At 47.5% G+C, this 16,002-nt stretch overlaps 2 protein-coding genes across 4 annotated transcripts; one reads left to right on the top strand and one right to left on the bottom strand.

The window, feature by feature from the left end:
* Positions 1-1,478: 1,478 nt before the first annotated feature.
* LOC139578484 (hsp70-binding protein 1-like) lies at positions 1,479-8,792 on the top strand. Of its 3 annotated transcripts, none has more exons than XM_071406360.1 (8): positions 1,479-1,696; positions 2,329-2,454; positions 2,585-2,798; positions 4,543-4,767; positions 4,921-5,076; positions 5,280-5,370; positions 5,463-5,574; positions 8,339-8,792. In XM_071406360.1, the coding sequence occupies exons 2-8, from the start codon at positions 2,335-2,337 to the stop codon at positions 8,417-8,419; spliced, it is 999 nt and encodes a 332-aa protein (XP_071262461.1). In that variant the 5' UTR covers positions 1,479-1,696; positions 2,329-2,334; the 3' UTR covers positions 8,420-8,792. The 3 variants fall into 3 exon arrangements, with proteins under 3 accessions (XP_071262461.1, XP_071262289.1, XP_071262372.1); XM_071406188.1 differs by having other exon boundaries at positions 1,490-1,696; positions 5,274-5,370; XM_071406271.1 differs by having other exon boundaries at positions 1,514-1,696; positions 2,324-2,454; positions 5,274-5,370.
* A 713-nt stretch (positions 8,793-9,505) lies between these two features.
* LOC139579162 (lysoplasmalogenase TMEM86B-like) lies at positions 9,506-15,380 on the bottom strand. Its single transcript, XM_071407551.1, has 3 exons — positions 15,143-15,380; positions 14,494-14,737; positions 9,506-10,644 (listed from the first exon to the last, which is right to left on the bottom strand). The coding sequence occupies exons 1-3, from the start codon at positions 15,191-15,193 to the stop codon at positions 10,190-10,192; spliced, it is 750 nt and encodes a 249-aa protein (XP_071263652.1). The 5' UTR covers positions 15,194-15,380; the 3' UTR covers positions 9,506-10,189.
* Positions 15,381-16,002: the final 622 nt, after the last annotated feature.

Genomic DNA, 16,002 nt, shown 5'->3' with positions numbered 1-16,002 from the left:
CACGAGCCTACCAGACGAGCTAAATAGAGCTATGCTCGCTTCGAGGCAAGTAACACTGAAACATGCATGAGAGCATCAGCTGTTCTGGACGACTGTGTGATCACGCTCTCCGCAGTAGATGTGAGTAAGACCTTTAAACAGGTCAACATTCACAAGGCCGCTGGACCAGACGGATTGCAGGACGTGTACTCCGAGCATGCGCTGACTAACTGGCAAGTGTCTTCACTGACATTTTCAAACTCTCACTGTCTGAGTCTGTAATACCAACATGTTTCAAGTAGACCACCATAGTCCCTGTGTCCAAGAAAACGAAAGTAACCTGCCTAAATGACTACCGACTCGTAGCACTCACGTCTGTAGCCATGAAATGCTGTGAAAGGCTGGTCATGGCTCACATCAACACCATTATCCCAGAAACCCTAGACCTACTCCAATTTGCATACCGCACCAACAGATCCACAGATGAAGCCATCTCTATTGCACTCCACACTGCCCTTTCCCACCTGGACAAAAGAAACACCTATGTGAGAAGGCTATTCATTGACTACAGCTCAGATTTCAACACCATAGTGCCGCCCAAAGCACATCACTAAGCTAAAGACCCTGGGACTAAACACCTCCCTCTGCAACTGGATCCTGGACTTCCTGACGGGCCACCCCCAGGTGGTAAGGGTAGGTAACAACACATCTGCCACACTGATCCTCAACACGGGGGCCCCTCAGGGGTGCGTGCTCAGTCCCCTCCTGTACTCCCTGTTCACTCATGACTGCACGGCCAGGCACGACTCCAACACCATCATTAAGTTTGCTGATGACACAACAGTGGTAGGCCTGATCACCGACAATGATGAGACGTCAGAGACCTGACCGTGTGGTGCAAGGACAACAACCTTTCCCTCAACGTGATCAAGACAAAGGAGATGATTGTGGACTACAGGAAAAGGAGGACCGAGCACGCCCCCATTCTCATCGACGGGGCTGTAGTGGAGCAGGTACCAACAAACTAACATGGTCCAAGCACACCAAGACAGTCGTGAAGAGGGCATTCCCCCTCAGGAGACTGAAAAGATTTGGCATGGGTCCTCAGATCCTCAAAAGGTTTTACAGCTACACCATCGAGAGCATCCTGACGGTTGCGTCACTGCAGCCGCCCCCCCTCACTACGCTTCTGCTACTCTGTTATTATCTATGCATAGCCACTTTAATAACTCTACCTACATGTACATAATTACCTCAATTACCCTGACACCGGGGCTCCCGCACATTGACACATTGACTCTGTACCGGTACCCCCTGTATATTATTTACTGCTGCTCTTTAATTATTTGTTATTCTTATCTATTACTTTTTAAAATATGTTTTCTTAAAACTGCATTGTTGGGCTTGTAAGTAAGAAATTCACTGTAAGGTCTACCTGCACCTGTTGTACTCGGCGCATGTGACAAATAAAATTGGATTTGATTTGAACCCGTCCAGTTGGTGGCGGCAATACACCTTTTTTGGGTTGTAGTCTGCCATGAAACCCACAGAAGAAGAAGAATGGCTTCCCCTGAAACGCATGATGATTCTACGCACAGCAATTAGCTTGTCACCCAGCTAGAATGTTCTAGTATCGTTACAGTCTTGTACAGTATTAAAGGGCAGCGAAATAAAAACCAACTTTAACGTCGTGACAGTCGGAGTTTTGAACAAACAGGCAAGTATATGAGACCAAAGTAATAAGAGCAACCCAGCTACGTCAAACTGTCTGACATGTTGTTTACTGTGCTAACAGTAGCTAGTACGATCGCTTTCTTTCTGGCTTTGTAGCCTACCCAAGACCTTTGCTGTAGCTCTCAAAATAGCTAAACCTACCCAGCAGCTGTTATTCTGTATGTGTTTGATATTTATGTGACAACTTTCATAGCCAGCAACTTGCTCGCTGTTAGCTAGGCCTAGTATCAGGGATAAAATGTCCTATTTTTCATCACTCACCTAGCTAACGTTAGTTACAACCACTTTAATACCAACTCGGGCTATGGTTAGTTGATTCATTTGAGAATGGAATGTGTCAGCGGTCAGGAACTTGCGGCTCTTTACATGCCGCGTAGCTGCTTCCTGGAGATCTAGCTAAAATTAGTCATTCAAGTTATCAATAGACTATAGCATAATACTGATCGTATGTCAGAATTTGTAGAGCAGATTGGAACCCTAATTGCAATTAATTGAACGTTACCAAGTGCATAGGTTGATTTCACTTTCTGACCACAATTCAGTACCAAATTTGGGGAATAATACATTGACAAACAAGTTCTGGAATAATTTCACCCATTTTTCTCATCGGCACAGAGCATCATGGCAGAAGACCAACGCAACAGGAGACATCCCCAAAACCTCCAGGGTGTCCTTCGATTGGCTGTGGAGGCTGGCTCTGCTGCAGATGGACCCGCCCTCCCTGAACCCATGTCAGAGGAGGTAATGGTCCTTCCTAGTCACCTCCCAGGTCGTCTTCATTACAGATGACTGTGTGGATTAGCAGATCTCACAACAACTTGTTACATTGACTACCAATTTTACATTGACCGTAATGTCACTTTTGTTACAGAGGAAAGAATGGTTGAAAGGAGCTCTTGCGGAAGTGGCCAAAGGACAGAACAGCGAGGTGGAACAGATGAAGGAGTGTATGCGTGTTATGCTGAGAGATGGAGGGTGTGAGAGGGGGAGAGAGGGAGAGGAGGATGAAGAGGATGAAGAGGGGGAGACAGAAAGGGCACTGGAGTTTCTCTCAGAGCTGTGTGAGAACCTAGACAATGCCAGAGGTGAGACATGCCAAGCAACAGGTGCTGATGTAAAGAAATTACACTTCAGCTTGTGACCCAAATGAAAGATTCCACTGTCTTTGATGGACCCTAGTTAAAACAATATCAAATTAAACTTTAAGTTGCTGTAGTTTTATACATTGCATTCGGAAAGTATTCAGACCCCTTGACCTTTTTTCACATTTTGTTACATTATTCTAAAATGGATTAAACTATGTACAATACCCCATAATGACAAAGCAAAAAAACTGAAATATCATATTTACATAAATATTCAGACACTTTACTCAGTACTTTGTTTAATCACCTTTAACAACAGGTATGACGCTACAAGCTTGGTACACGTGTATTTGGGGAGTTTCTCCCTTTCTTCTTTGCAGAACCTCTCAAGCTCTGTCAGGTTGCATGGGGAGTGTCGCTGCACAGCTATTTTCAGGTCTCCAGAGATGTTCAATCGGGTTTAAGTCCGGACTCTGGTTGGCCACTCAAAGACTTTCAGAGACTTGTCCCGAAGCCACTCCTGCGTTGTCTTGCCTGTGTGCTTAGGGTTGTTGTCCTGTTGGAAGGTGAACCTTCGCCCCAGTCTGAGGTCCTGGGCGCTCTGGAGGAGGTTTTCATCAATGATCTCTCTGTACTTTGCTCCGTTCATCTTTCCCTCGGTCCTGATCTCCCAGTCCCTGCCGCTGAAAAACATCCCCACAGCATGATGCTGCCACCACCATGCTTCACTGTAGGGATGGTGCCAAGTTTCCTCCAGATGTGATGCTTGGCATTCAGCCCAAGGAGTTCAATATTGGTTTCATCAGACTAGATAATCTTACTTCTCATGGTCTGAGAGTCTTTAGGTGCCTTTTGGCAAACGCCAAGCGGGCCTTCACTCCTTTTACTGAGGTGTGGCTTCTGTCTGGCAACTCTACCATAAAGGCCTGATTGGTGGAGTGCTTCAGAGATGGTTGTCCTTCTGGAAGGTTCTCCCATCTTCACAGAGGAACTGGAGGTCTGTCAGAGTGACCATCGGGTTCTTGGTCACCTCCCTGACCAAGGCGCTTCTACCCTAATTGCTCAGTTTGGCCGGGCGGCCAGCTCTAGGAAGAGTCTTGGTGGTTCCAGACTTCTTCCATTTAAGAATGATGGAGGCCACTGTGTTCTTGGGGACCTTCAATGCTGCAGACATTTTTTGGTGCACTTCCCCAGATCTGTGCTTTGACACTATCCTGTCTCGGAGCTCTATGGACAATTCCTTCATTCTCATAGCTTGGTTTTTGCTCTGACACGCACTGTCAACTGCGGGACCTTTATATAGACAAGTGTGTGCTTTTCCAAATCATGTCCAATCAATTTAATATACCACAGGTGGACTCCAAGTTGTAGAAACATCTCAAGGAATATCAATGGAAACAGGATGCACCTGAGCTCAATTTCGAGTCTCATAACAAAGGGTCTGAATACTTATGTAAATAAGGTATTTCTGTTTATTCTTTTTAATATATTTGCAAACATTTCTAAAAACCTGTTTACTCTTTATCATTATGGGGTATTGAAAAACATTTTTAATACATTTTTGAGTAAGGCTGTAATGTAACAATGTGTAAAAAGTCGAGGGGTCTGAATACTTTACTAATGCACTGTATATTACTGATATTCCAGTAAAGACAGATCAACATGGACATGAATGACAAGTTATATTCATTAATAATAATAATACTGTGTCCATTGTAATGTGTCTCGTCTGTCTGTGTGTCAGACCTGATGACCCTGGGTGGGTTGGACCTGTGTATGTCGCAGTGCTTGAACCATCCTCAGGGCAGCGTGAGGTGGCGTGGTGCCCAGCTCATCGCCTCCTGTGCCCAGAACATGCCCGAAGTGCAGTGCCACTTACTCAGCAAGGGGGCGCTATCCAAACTGCTGCAGCTGACTGACTCAGATCCCCACCCCACCGTTCGAGTGAAGGCCCTCTACGCTGTCTCCTGTAAGTGTTGACACTTGGCAACAATATTGCTAATATATCCTGTTCCTCTCAGATCTAAATGAAGTTCCACTGACCTGGGTGTTGCTGATAAGAGTTTATTTAGATTTGAGCAGCAGTGAAATACCACACAGTAACCCTTTCTCTCTCCATCAGGTCTGGTGCGTGAGCAGGAAGTAGGTCTCAGGGCCTTCCTGTCTCACGATGGCTTCTCTGTGCTGATGAGAGGCATGCAGTCTGACAACGAGAAACTGAGGACCAAGTCGTCTTTCTTACTCCTCAACCTGCTCACAGTCCACCCAGAGCATAAAGGTTTGTGTGTGACTAACAGTGACTCAGTCTGACAGCGAGACTCTGTTTGCTGCTGTGTATTGTTATTGGTAGTGTCAATAAAGAGTATCATCCTTTGTGTCCCCCGATCTAAGAAATGATTTGAACTGGGTTATTTGGATCATAACTAAAGAAATGTGTGTCCTTGTGTGGCGATGTACTATCTCTCCCTCTCTCAGATACAGTTCTCTCCATGGGTATGGTGCAACAGCTGGTGTCCGTTCTTCGCACGCCTCACTCCTCCTTCCACGAGCATGTGCTCGGCGCCCTCTGCTGGTAATACATGGGAACACACAAAGAGAAAATGGCTTGGAACTTGCAATGTCTTCTCAATAGAGCTTCAATAAAACAAATCTGTCTGTCTGTAGCCTGGTGGAGGAGAGTCCTCTGGGTCTGAGGGACTGTCAGAGCCCCACCTTGGGGCTGGAGGAGATGCTCAACCAGCGGGCTGAGGATCTGCAGGGGAGAGAGGAGTGTCAGGTTGGTACCCCTACACACTTTTCTCCACTCTTCTCCTTCTTTCACTTCCCATGTGACCCAAGAACCTCTCCATCTCTCTGTTTGGAACAGTTTGTGCATATATTATGTCATTTTGTGAAGTTTTTGGTCTTCGGCGAGGGTTCGGATGTTCATGCACTTTTTTCTCGAGTCAAACTGAATTTCGGTAGCAGAAGTCTACGCCCCTTCGTCAGTCATTGGTCAACGGTAGGGATTCTTAAATTAAGTATTTATCATTCAACGATAGACACTCCGTTCACATGCACATTTTTTTAGTTTAGAAATACTGCACCAAACATCTTAACTAGATGTAAAATTACGCGACTAAACGTCAAAAGTAATGACATTTTTTGAGTTATCTTAGATTAATTCAGACTATTTTGAGGAAGTGTATACCGGCTACAGCATCTCAATATGGACAAACGCTACTGTTGCCGCTTTTTTCTCGTTTTTCAAGCAAATGTCTTTGAAGGGAGGATGCAGCACACTCATTCGGCTAGGAGCCAGCCGAAGCCTTAATACCATCCCCCTGTCACTCCCCATGTGTCTCCTCTCCATCTCTCTAATACCGTCCCTCTGTCACTCCCCGTGTGTCTCCTCTCCATCTCTCTAATACCATCCCTCTGTCACTCCCCATGTCTCCTCTCCATCTCTCTAATACCATCCCTCTGTCACTCCCCATGTCTCCTCTCCATCTCTCTAATACCATCCCTCTGTCACTCCCCATGTGTCTCCTCTCCATCTCTCTAATACCATCCCTCTGTCACTCCCCATGTGTCTCCTCTCCATCTCTCTAATACCATCCCTCTGTCACTCCCCATGTGTCTCCTCTCCATCTCTCTAATACCATCCCTCTGTCACTCCCCATGTGTCTCCTCTCCATCTCTCTAATACCGTCCCTCTGTCACTCCCCATGTCTCCTCTCCATCTCTCTAATACCATCCCTCTGTCACTCCCCATGTGTCTCCTCTCCATCTCTCTAATACCATCCCCCTGTCACTCCCCATGTGTCTCCTCTCTCCATCTCTCTAATACCATCCCTCTGTCACTCCCCATGTGTCTCCTCTCCATCTCTCTAATACCATCCCTCTGTCACTCCCCATGTGTCTCCTCTCCATCTCTCTAATACCATCCCCCTGTCACTCCCCATGTGTCTCCTCTCCATCTCTCTAATACCGTCCCTCTGTCACTCCCCGTGTGTCTCCTCTCCATCTCTCTAATACCATCCCTCTGTCACTCCCCGTGTCTCCTCTCCATCTCTCTAATACCATCCCTCTGTCACTCCCCATGTCTCCTCTCCATCTCTCTAATACCATCCCTCTGTCACTCCCCATGTGTCTCCTCTCCATCTCTCTAATACCATCCCTCTGTCACTCCCCATGTGTCTCCTCTCCATCTCTCTAATACCATCCCTCTGTCACTCCCCATGTGTTTCCTCTCCATCTCTCTAATACCATCCCTCTGTCACTCCCCATGTGTCTCCTCTCCATCTCTCTAATACCGTCCCTCTGTCACTCCCCATGTCTCCTCTCCATCTCTCTAATACCATCCCTCTGTCACTCCCCATGTGTCTCCTCTCCATCTCTCTAATACCATCCCCCTGTCACTCCCCATGTGTCTCCTCTCTCCATCTCTCTAATACCATCCCTCTAATACCATCCCTCTGTCACTCCCCATGTGTCTCCTCTCCATCTCTCTAATACCATCCCTCTGTCACTCCCCATGTGTCTCCTCTCCATCTCTCTAATACCATCCCCCTGTCACTCCCCATGTGTCTCCTCTCCATCTCTCTAATACCGTCCCTCTGTCACTCCCCGTGTGTCTAATACCATCCCTCTGTCACTCCCCATGTGTCTCCTCTCCATCTCTCTAATACCATCCCCCTGTCACTCCCCATGTGTCTCCTCTCCATCTCTCTAATACCATCCCTCTGTCACTCCCCATGTGTCTCCTCTCCATCTCTCTAATACCATCCCCCTGTCACTCCCCATGTGTCTCCTCTCCATCTCTCTAATACCGTCCCTCTGTCACTCCCCGTGTGTCTCCTCTCCATCTCTCTAATACCATCCCTCTGTCACTCCCCGTGTGTCTAATACCATCCCTCTGTCACTCCCCATGTGTCTCCTCTCCATCTCTCTAATACCGTCCCTCTGTCACTCCCCATGTGTCTCCTCTCCATCTCTCTAATACCATCCCTCTGTCACTCCCCATGTGTCTCCTCTCCATCTCTCTAATACCATCCCTCTGTCACTCCCCATGTGTCTCCTCTCCCCATCTCTCTAATACCGTCCCTCTGTCACTCCCCATGTGTCTCCTCTCCATCTCTCTAATACCATCCCTCTGTCACTCCCCATGTGTCTCCTCTCCATCTCTCTAATACCATCCCTCTGTCACTCCCCATGTGTCTCCTCTCCATCTCTCTAATACCGTCCCTCTGTCACTCCCCATGTGTCTCCTCTCCATCTCTCTAATACCGTCCCTCTGTCACTCCCTGTGTGTCTTCTCTCCATCTCTCTAATACCGTCCCTCTGTCACTCCATCTCTCAAATCACCTTTTCATTCTGGCCCTCTTACTTTTCCCACCGGTCTTCTCCATCTCTCAAGGTGCATCGCTAATAACATGGAATAATGTATTGATTCCCCCCCCATCTTTTTCTATTTATATATATATTGTTAGTTATTTGCCACACGGCTGCATCTTGTCCTGTTTCCTTGACAGAGTTCTCCTCTGGTCTCCTCCTTATAGGAAGAGTTGGAGTTCTGCCAGCGCTTGCGTTCTGTTTGTTTCTGCGGACGGAAACCTGACGACAGTGGAATGGATCGCTGAAATCCAACTGGTCCTCCACTTCTCCTGCAGTGCCGTCATTGGCTTGGAGACATAGGAGGACATCCATTTAAAAAATGAACTCTCCTTGAGGAAAATATTCTGATGTGGTTTGTCCATCTAGACCCATGTTACAGGGCGGCTGGGATCCAACAGTGTAGCAGGCTTTAGAGAGCAGAGCGTGCTTCACTAATCACTGTCACCAGGCAACGCAGATTAACTTCAGCGATCTCTTGTGTCCCGTCACTTCTACCATGTCCAGTCTATATATCATTATGTATTGGATATACACCTGACTACTTCCTGCTGACCTCTTGCAAAAGAGGTTTCTAACTTCAAAGGTGTTTTCCTGGATGAATAAAGATATAATATTTTATTTTCCGATAGTACCGCAAGTCATTTCTGAACATTTATTCAGGTTCTCTGATCCTGCTTTGTGACGTACTTCCCCGTGTTGCTGTTATGCTGCTGAAGAAAACAGATTAGAGAAGCCTTGACCTTTGGATTCTGGGTGTGCCCAAGAAAACCTCAGATTCCAGACATAAAATATCAGATGTAACATTTTAGTGGTAATGCTATTTTACAGCCCTGTCACCATTTATTTATCTGGCATAGTGTGACGTTACTTGGTAATAATTGGTATCCTCTTGTATTCGTTAAAATTATTTACCAAGTGACAACTAGTTATTGGGTAATATTAAGTAATTTACACTGTTTAAATTACATAAAATAGTTATGTTTCTGAATAAGTAGCAGGTAATTAGGCTGTAAAATAAAGTTACCCGTTTAGCATCTTTCAGCTTTCAAGCTTCATTAGTCAGATGTTTTATTAGAATCCATTTTGATCAAGTTTCACTACCCATAAATCATTTCTGTTGGCTTCTTGTGTTTGGCTTTGTTAATGACTGTCTTTCATTCAGAATATCCACCATTTGTCAATGTTTTGTTGAGATGTTTCTGTCTTGTCTGTGTCTATAAACACAATGGATGACTTTTGCAGAGTTCTTAAGTCTGAAATAACATGAAATATGTAACACAACTTTGTTTATTTTTCATCCTCATTTCATCATGAATAAATACACATTTTCATTTTCATAAGGGACTTCATTTCTGAGAATAGTCTCTTCATATCAACAGACAGTTATACGGAATGTGTTTGATAAACCACAACTAACACAAGGGAAGTGCATCACATCTCAAATCATTTCTTTAAGACCGTAGGACTGTTTTCACAGACATTGAAATATCATTACCCTTGACTAAATTGAATTCTATTCTGGACTATTAAAAAACTGTCATGTGGATCTCATGTCAGTCCTTGCATCCGTAGCTGTCTATGAATTTTGGCAGTGGTTATGTTTCCCAGCCCCATCCCTGAGCTTTCTCAACAAATGGACAGACTGTCTTGATACTCTGAGGTTTTGTTTAATAATGAGGATTTTCTTTGGTGGAATCTTTTTCAACTTTTTTCTGCCACATTCTCAGTCTAGTCTCAACACAGCTTGAAGTTCCTATAGCTGTCGACTAGTCAGAGAGCAGTAGTCCCAAGTTTGCTTTCCATTGCAACGTCTCGATTCTCCACCCTTTTCCAGAATTGTGCAATTGAACACTCCCTGTCATTGATTTAAAAGCATGAGATTAGTATAAGTAAGCATTGGCTGGAGGGAGTTTCCACCATTTTTAAATCCATGTGAGAAAGTGTGCAGTTATTTGCACACTTCGGGAGCAGGGTGGAAAATCGGGACCTAGCCCATATCTGACATAACCCCTTAACTAAGATTTCTTCCATTTGGCAAACTCATACCCGCCCTCCACGGCCTTGATGTCGCCCACGGCGATCAGCAGCTGCGCCAGGTAGTACGTCGTCATGACGATGTGCCTGCCGTGCTCCAGGGGCTCCGTCACTTTGAAGGTCTGCAGCGCCAGCGTCAGGTCAGAGGTCATGAAGATCAAACTGCCCAGCATGATCAGCGGTCGGCGGGTGCGAACCGCCAGCGTAGCCATCAGAACGATCAGAGCCACGTACACCCCGACGCCGGGAGTCAGGGCGGCCGCGTCCGGCGTCTTCTGCAGGAAAGGGAAGAGGTAGGCGTAGAGGCCTCCCCCCAGCAGCCACAGGAGCAGGCAGAAGAAGTAGGACAGGGAAGAGGAGGGGCTGAGGGAGGAGTAACGAGTGGAGAGGAAGGTGAGGGAGTAGAGCAGGTGGGCCAAGGCGAAGTAGGCCATTCCTGAAGAGAGGATTAGAGAGACAACAACATTACTTTATTGCTCGTATTCCACCTGAAATAGAGATTTGTCTATTTGCTTTATCCGCCCCAACAAGACACACACAGAGCGGTTGGAGCACAGGGTCAGCTGCAGTGCAACACCCCAAGAGCAGCAATGGTGGGTTAAGTGTCTTGCTCAAGTGCACAACAGCAGGTGATGGCACCATACATGGTTAATAGTCATAGAAGTATGTCAGAGTACTCCAGTGACGTTACACACCAGCCACCCTCCAGTGACATCCAGTCAGACATGAGATTCAAACTGCCAACCCTCCAGTGACATCCAGTCAGACATGGGATTCAAACTGCCAACCCTCCAGTGACACCCAGTCAGACATGGGATTCAAACTACCAACCCTCCAGTGACATCCAGTCAGACATGAGATTCAAACTGCCAACCCTCCAGTGACATCCAGTCAGACATGGGATTCAAACTGCCAACCCTCCAGTGACATCCAGTCAGACATGGGATTCAAACTGCCAACCCTCCAGTGACATCCAGTCAGACATGGGATTCAAACTGCCAACCCTCCAGTGACATCCAGTCAGACATGGGATTCAAACTGCCAACCCTCCAGTGACATCCAGTCAGACATGAGATTCAAACTGCCAACCCTTCAGTGACATCCAGTCAGACATCAGATTCAAACTGCCAACCCTCCAGTGACATCCAGTCAGACATGGGATTCAAACTGCCAACCCTCCAGTGACATCCAGTCAGACATGAGATTCAAACTGCCAACCCTCCAGTGACATCCAGTCAGACATGAGATTCAAACTGCCAACCCTCCAGTGACATCCAGTCAGACATGGGATCCAAACTGCCAACCCTCCAGTGACATCCAGTCAGACATGGGATTCAAACTGCCAACCCTCCAGTGACATCCAGTCAGACATGAGATTCAAACTGCCAACCCTCCAGTGACATCCAGTCAGACATGAGATCCAAACTGCCAACCCTCCAGTGACATCCAGTCAGACATGGGATTCATACTGCCAACCCTCCAGTGACATCCAGTCAGACATGGGATTCATACTGCCAACCCTCCAGTGACATCCAGTCAGACATGAGATTCAAACTGCCAACCCTCCAGTGACATCCAGTCAGACATGGGATTCAAACTGCCAACCCTCCAGTGACATCCAGTCAGACATGGGATTCAAACTGCCAGCCCTCCAGTGACATCCAGTCAGACATGGGATTCATACTGCCAACCCTCCAGTGACATCCAGTCAGACATGGGATTCATACTGCCAACCCTCCAGTGACATCCAGTCAGACATGAGATTCAAACTGCCAACCCTCCAGTGACATCCAGTCAGACATGGGATTCAAACTGCCAACCCTCCAGTGACATCCAGTCAGACATGGGATTCAAACTGCCAACCCTCCAGTGACATCCAGTCAGACATGGGATCCAAACTGCCAACCCTCCAGTGACATCCAGTCAGACATCAGATTCAAACTGCCAACCCTCCAGTGACATCCAGTCAGACATGGGATTCATACTGCCAACCCCCCAGTGACATCCAGTCAGACATGGGATTCATACTGCCAACCCTCCAGTGACATCCAGTCAGACATGGGATTCATACTGCCAACCCTCCAGTGACATCCAGTCAGACATGGGATTCATACTGCCAACCCTCCAGTGACATCCAGTCAGACATGAGATTCAAACTGCCAACCCTCCAGTGACATCCAGTCAGACATGGGATTCAAACTGCCAACCCTCCAGTGACATCCAGTCAGACATGGGATTCAAACTGCCAGCCCTCCAGTGACATCCAGTCAGACATGGGATTCATACTGCCAACCCTCCAGTGACATCCAGTCAGACATGGGATTCATACTGCCAACCCTCCAGTGACATCCAGTCAGACATGAGATTCAAACTGCCAACCCTCCAGTGACATCCAGTCAGACATGGGATTCAAACTGCCAACCCTCCAGTGACATCCAGTCAGACATGGGATTCAAACTGCCAACCCTCCAGTGACATCCAGTCAGACATGGGATCCAAACTGCCAACCCTCCAGTGACATCCAGTCAGACATGAGATTCAAACTGCCAACCCTCCAGTGACATCCAGTCAGACATAGGATCCAATCTGCCAACCCTCCAGTGACATCCAGTCAGACATGGGATTCAAACTGCCAACCCTCCAGTGACATCCAGTCAGACATGAGATTCAAACTGCCAACCCTCCAGTGACATCCAGTCAGACATGAGATCCAAACTGCCAACCCTCCAGTGACATCCAGTCAGACATGGGATCCAAACTGCCAACCCTCCAGTGACATCCAGTCAGACATGAGATTCAAACTGCCAACCCTCCATTGACATCCAGTTAGACATGGGATTCAAACTGCCAACCCTCCAGTGACATCCAGTCAGACATGGGATTCATACTGCCAACCCTCCAGTGACATCCAGTCAGACATGGGATTCAAACTGCCAACCCTCCAGTGACATCCAGTCAGACATGGGATTCATACTGCCAACCCTCCAGTGACATCCAGTCAGACATAGGATTCATACTGCCAACCCTCCAGTGACATCCAGTCAGACATGGGATTCATACTGCCAACCCTCCAGTGACATCCAGTCAGACATGGGATTCATACTGCCAACCCTCCAGTGACATCCAGTCAGACATGGGATTCATACTGCCAACCCTCCAGTGACATCCAGTCAGACATGGGATTCATACTGCCAACCCTCCAGTGACATCCAGTCAGACATGGGATTCATACTGCCAACCCTCCAGTGACATCCAGTCAGACATGGGATTCATACTGCCAACCCTCCAGTGACATCCAGTCAGACATGAGATTCATACTGCCAACCCTCCAGTGACATCCAGTCAGACATGGGATTCATACTGCCAACCCTCCAGTGACATCCAGTCAGACATGGGATTCATACTGCCAACCCTCCAGTGACATCCAGTCAGACATGGGATTCATACTGCCAACCCTCCAGTGACATCCAGTCAGACATGGGATTCATACTGCCAACCCTCCAGTGACATCCAGTCAGACATGGGATTCATACTGCCAACCCTCCAGTGACATCCAGTCAGACATGGGATTCATACTGCCAACCCTCCAGTGACATCCAGTCAGACATGAGATTCAAACTACCAACCCTCCAGTGACATCCAGTCAGACATGGGATTCATACTGCCAACCCTCCAGTGACATCCAGTCAGACATGGGATTCATACTGCCAACCCTCCAGTGACATCCAGTCAGACATGGGATTCATACTGCCAACCCTCCAGTGACATCCAGTCAGACATGAGATTCATACTGCCAACCCTCCAGTGACATCCAGTCAGACATGGGATTCATACTGCCAACCCTCCAGTGACATCCAGTCAGACATGGGATTCATACTGCCAACCCTCCAGTGACATCCAGTCAGACATGGGATTCAAACTGCCAACCCTCCAGTGACATCCAGTCAGACATGGGATTCATACTGCCAACCCTCCAGTGACATCCAGTCAGACATGGGATTCATACTGCCAACCCTCCAGTGACATCCAGTCAGACATGGGATTCAAACTGCCAACCCTCCAGTGACATCCAGTCAGACATGGGATTCAAACTGCCAACCCTCCAGTGACATCCAGTCAGACATGGGATTCAAACTGCCAACCCTCCAGTGACATCCAGTCAGACATGCGATTCAAACTGCCAACCCTCCAGTTTCTGGCTTGCCCTCTCTAACCTCTAGGCTATCTGCCATGTCTGCAGTGTCTGCAGGACTTTATCAGTAGCAGTAGAAAAAGCTCTCGTTACCATGGAGAAACAGCTCGGGCCATATAAGGCAACAGTCTCCGCCTGCCGAGATGATCAGGCCCCCCGCCACACCGAAGAGACTCCTCCCCCCTTTGTAGCTCAGCACCAGGAGAGCCAATGAGATGACAGGGGCGGCCTTAATAGCCGCAGCGAGGACGGAGGGGGAGGAGTCAGGGATCCACAGATAGAAGTAGACAGCGATGGCCAGGAAGAACGGCGAGAGAAAGAGAAACAGAACACAGTACTGAGAGAGAGAGAGAGAGAGAGAGAGAGAGAGAGAGAGAGAGAGAGAGAGAGAGAGAGAGAGAGAGAGAGAGAGAGAGAGAGAGAGAGAGAGGGGGGAAGGGGAGATGAGAGGAGATGAAGAAGGGAGGTAGTTAATATGAGAGATTTACAATAATTATATTATTATACATTAACACAAAAGTGTGTGTGTGTGTTATTAATGTGTGTGTGTGTGTGTGTGTTATTAATGTGTGTGTGTGTGTGTGTGTGTGTGTGTGTGTGTGTGTGTGTGTGTGTGTGTGTGTGTGTGTGTGTGTGTGTGTGTGTGTGTGTGTGTGTGTGTGTGTGTGTGTGTGTGTGTGTGTGTGTGTGTGTGTGTGTGTGTGTGTGTGTGTGTGTGTGTGATTAGAGGTAAGGATCATACCGTGTTTCTGCGCTGTCTTCGGTCATAGGCGGCTGTTTCAAGGATGTCCATCTCTCTCAGAACCAAGGCCTGTATGTATCTGGGCTGTACCTGTTTCTTTTCTTCAGTCCTGCCTCCTTCCAGAGGATTTAATGTGTTTCTCTTTTCCTCTGTACTTCTCTCTCTCTCTTCTCTCTCCACTGGTTCAGTCTGTCTGAGTGTGTCCCTGTCTCTTGGTGCCGGTCGACATTGAACTTTGGACCAATCACAGTGACACGTTATCTGTCAGATTGCTCAGTTATAATCAATGCCCAATGTCTCCTCCTCTCAGTTTTACTTTTCAACTCTGCCAGTAGTGACCCTTGGCCCATCCAACTAGACCAGATAAGTGACATCAACTTGAGGGTGAAGTTGAACTGGGCCAGAGCCATGTATTAAGACATGACTCTGAATCGGGCTGTGTTCAGTAGGACACATGACTCTGAACCAGGCTGTGTTCAGTAGGACACATGACTCTCAACCCGGCTGTGTTCAGTAGGGCACATAGCTCTGAACCAGGCTGTGTTCAGTAGGACACATGACTCTGAACCAGGCTGTGTTCAGTAGGACACATAGCTCTGAACCAGGCTGTGTTCAGTAGGACACATGACTCTGAACCAGGCTGTGTTCAGTAGGGCACATAGCTCTGAACCAGGCTGTGTTCAGTAGGACACATGACTCTGAACCAGGCTGTGTTCAGTAGGACACATAGCTCTGAACCAGGCTGTGTTCAGTAGGACACATAGCTCTGAACTGGGCTGTGTTCAGTAGGACACGTGACTCTGAACCAGGCTGTGTTCAGTAGGACACATGACTCTGAACTGGGCTGTGTTCAGTAGGAC

Source organism: Salvelinus alpinus, chromosome 1, assembly GCF_045679555.1.
Source record: "Salvelinus alpinus chromosome 1, SLU_Salpinus.1, whole genome shotgun sequence".
NCBI lineage: Eukaryota > Metazoa > Chordata > Actinopteri > Salmoniformes > Salmonidae > Salvelinus > Salvelinus alpinus.
This window is presented reverse-complemented; position numbering and strand designations above follow the sequence as displayed.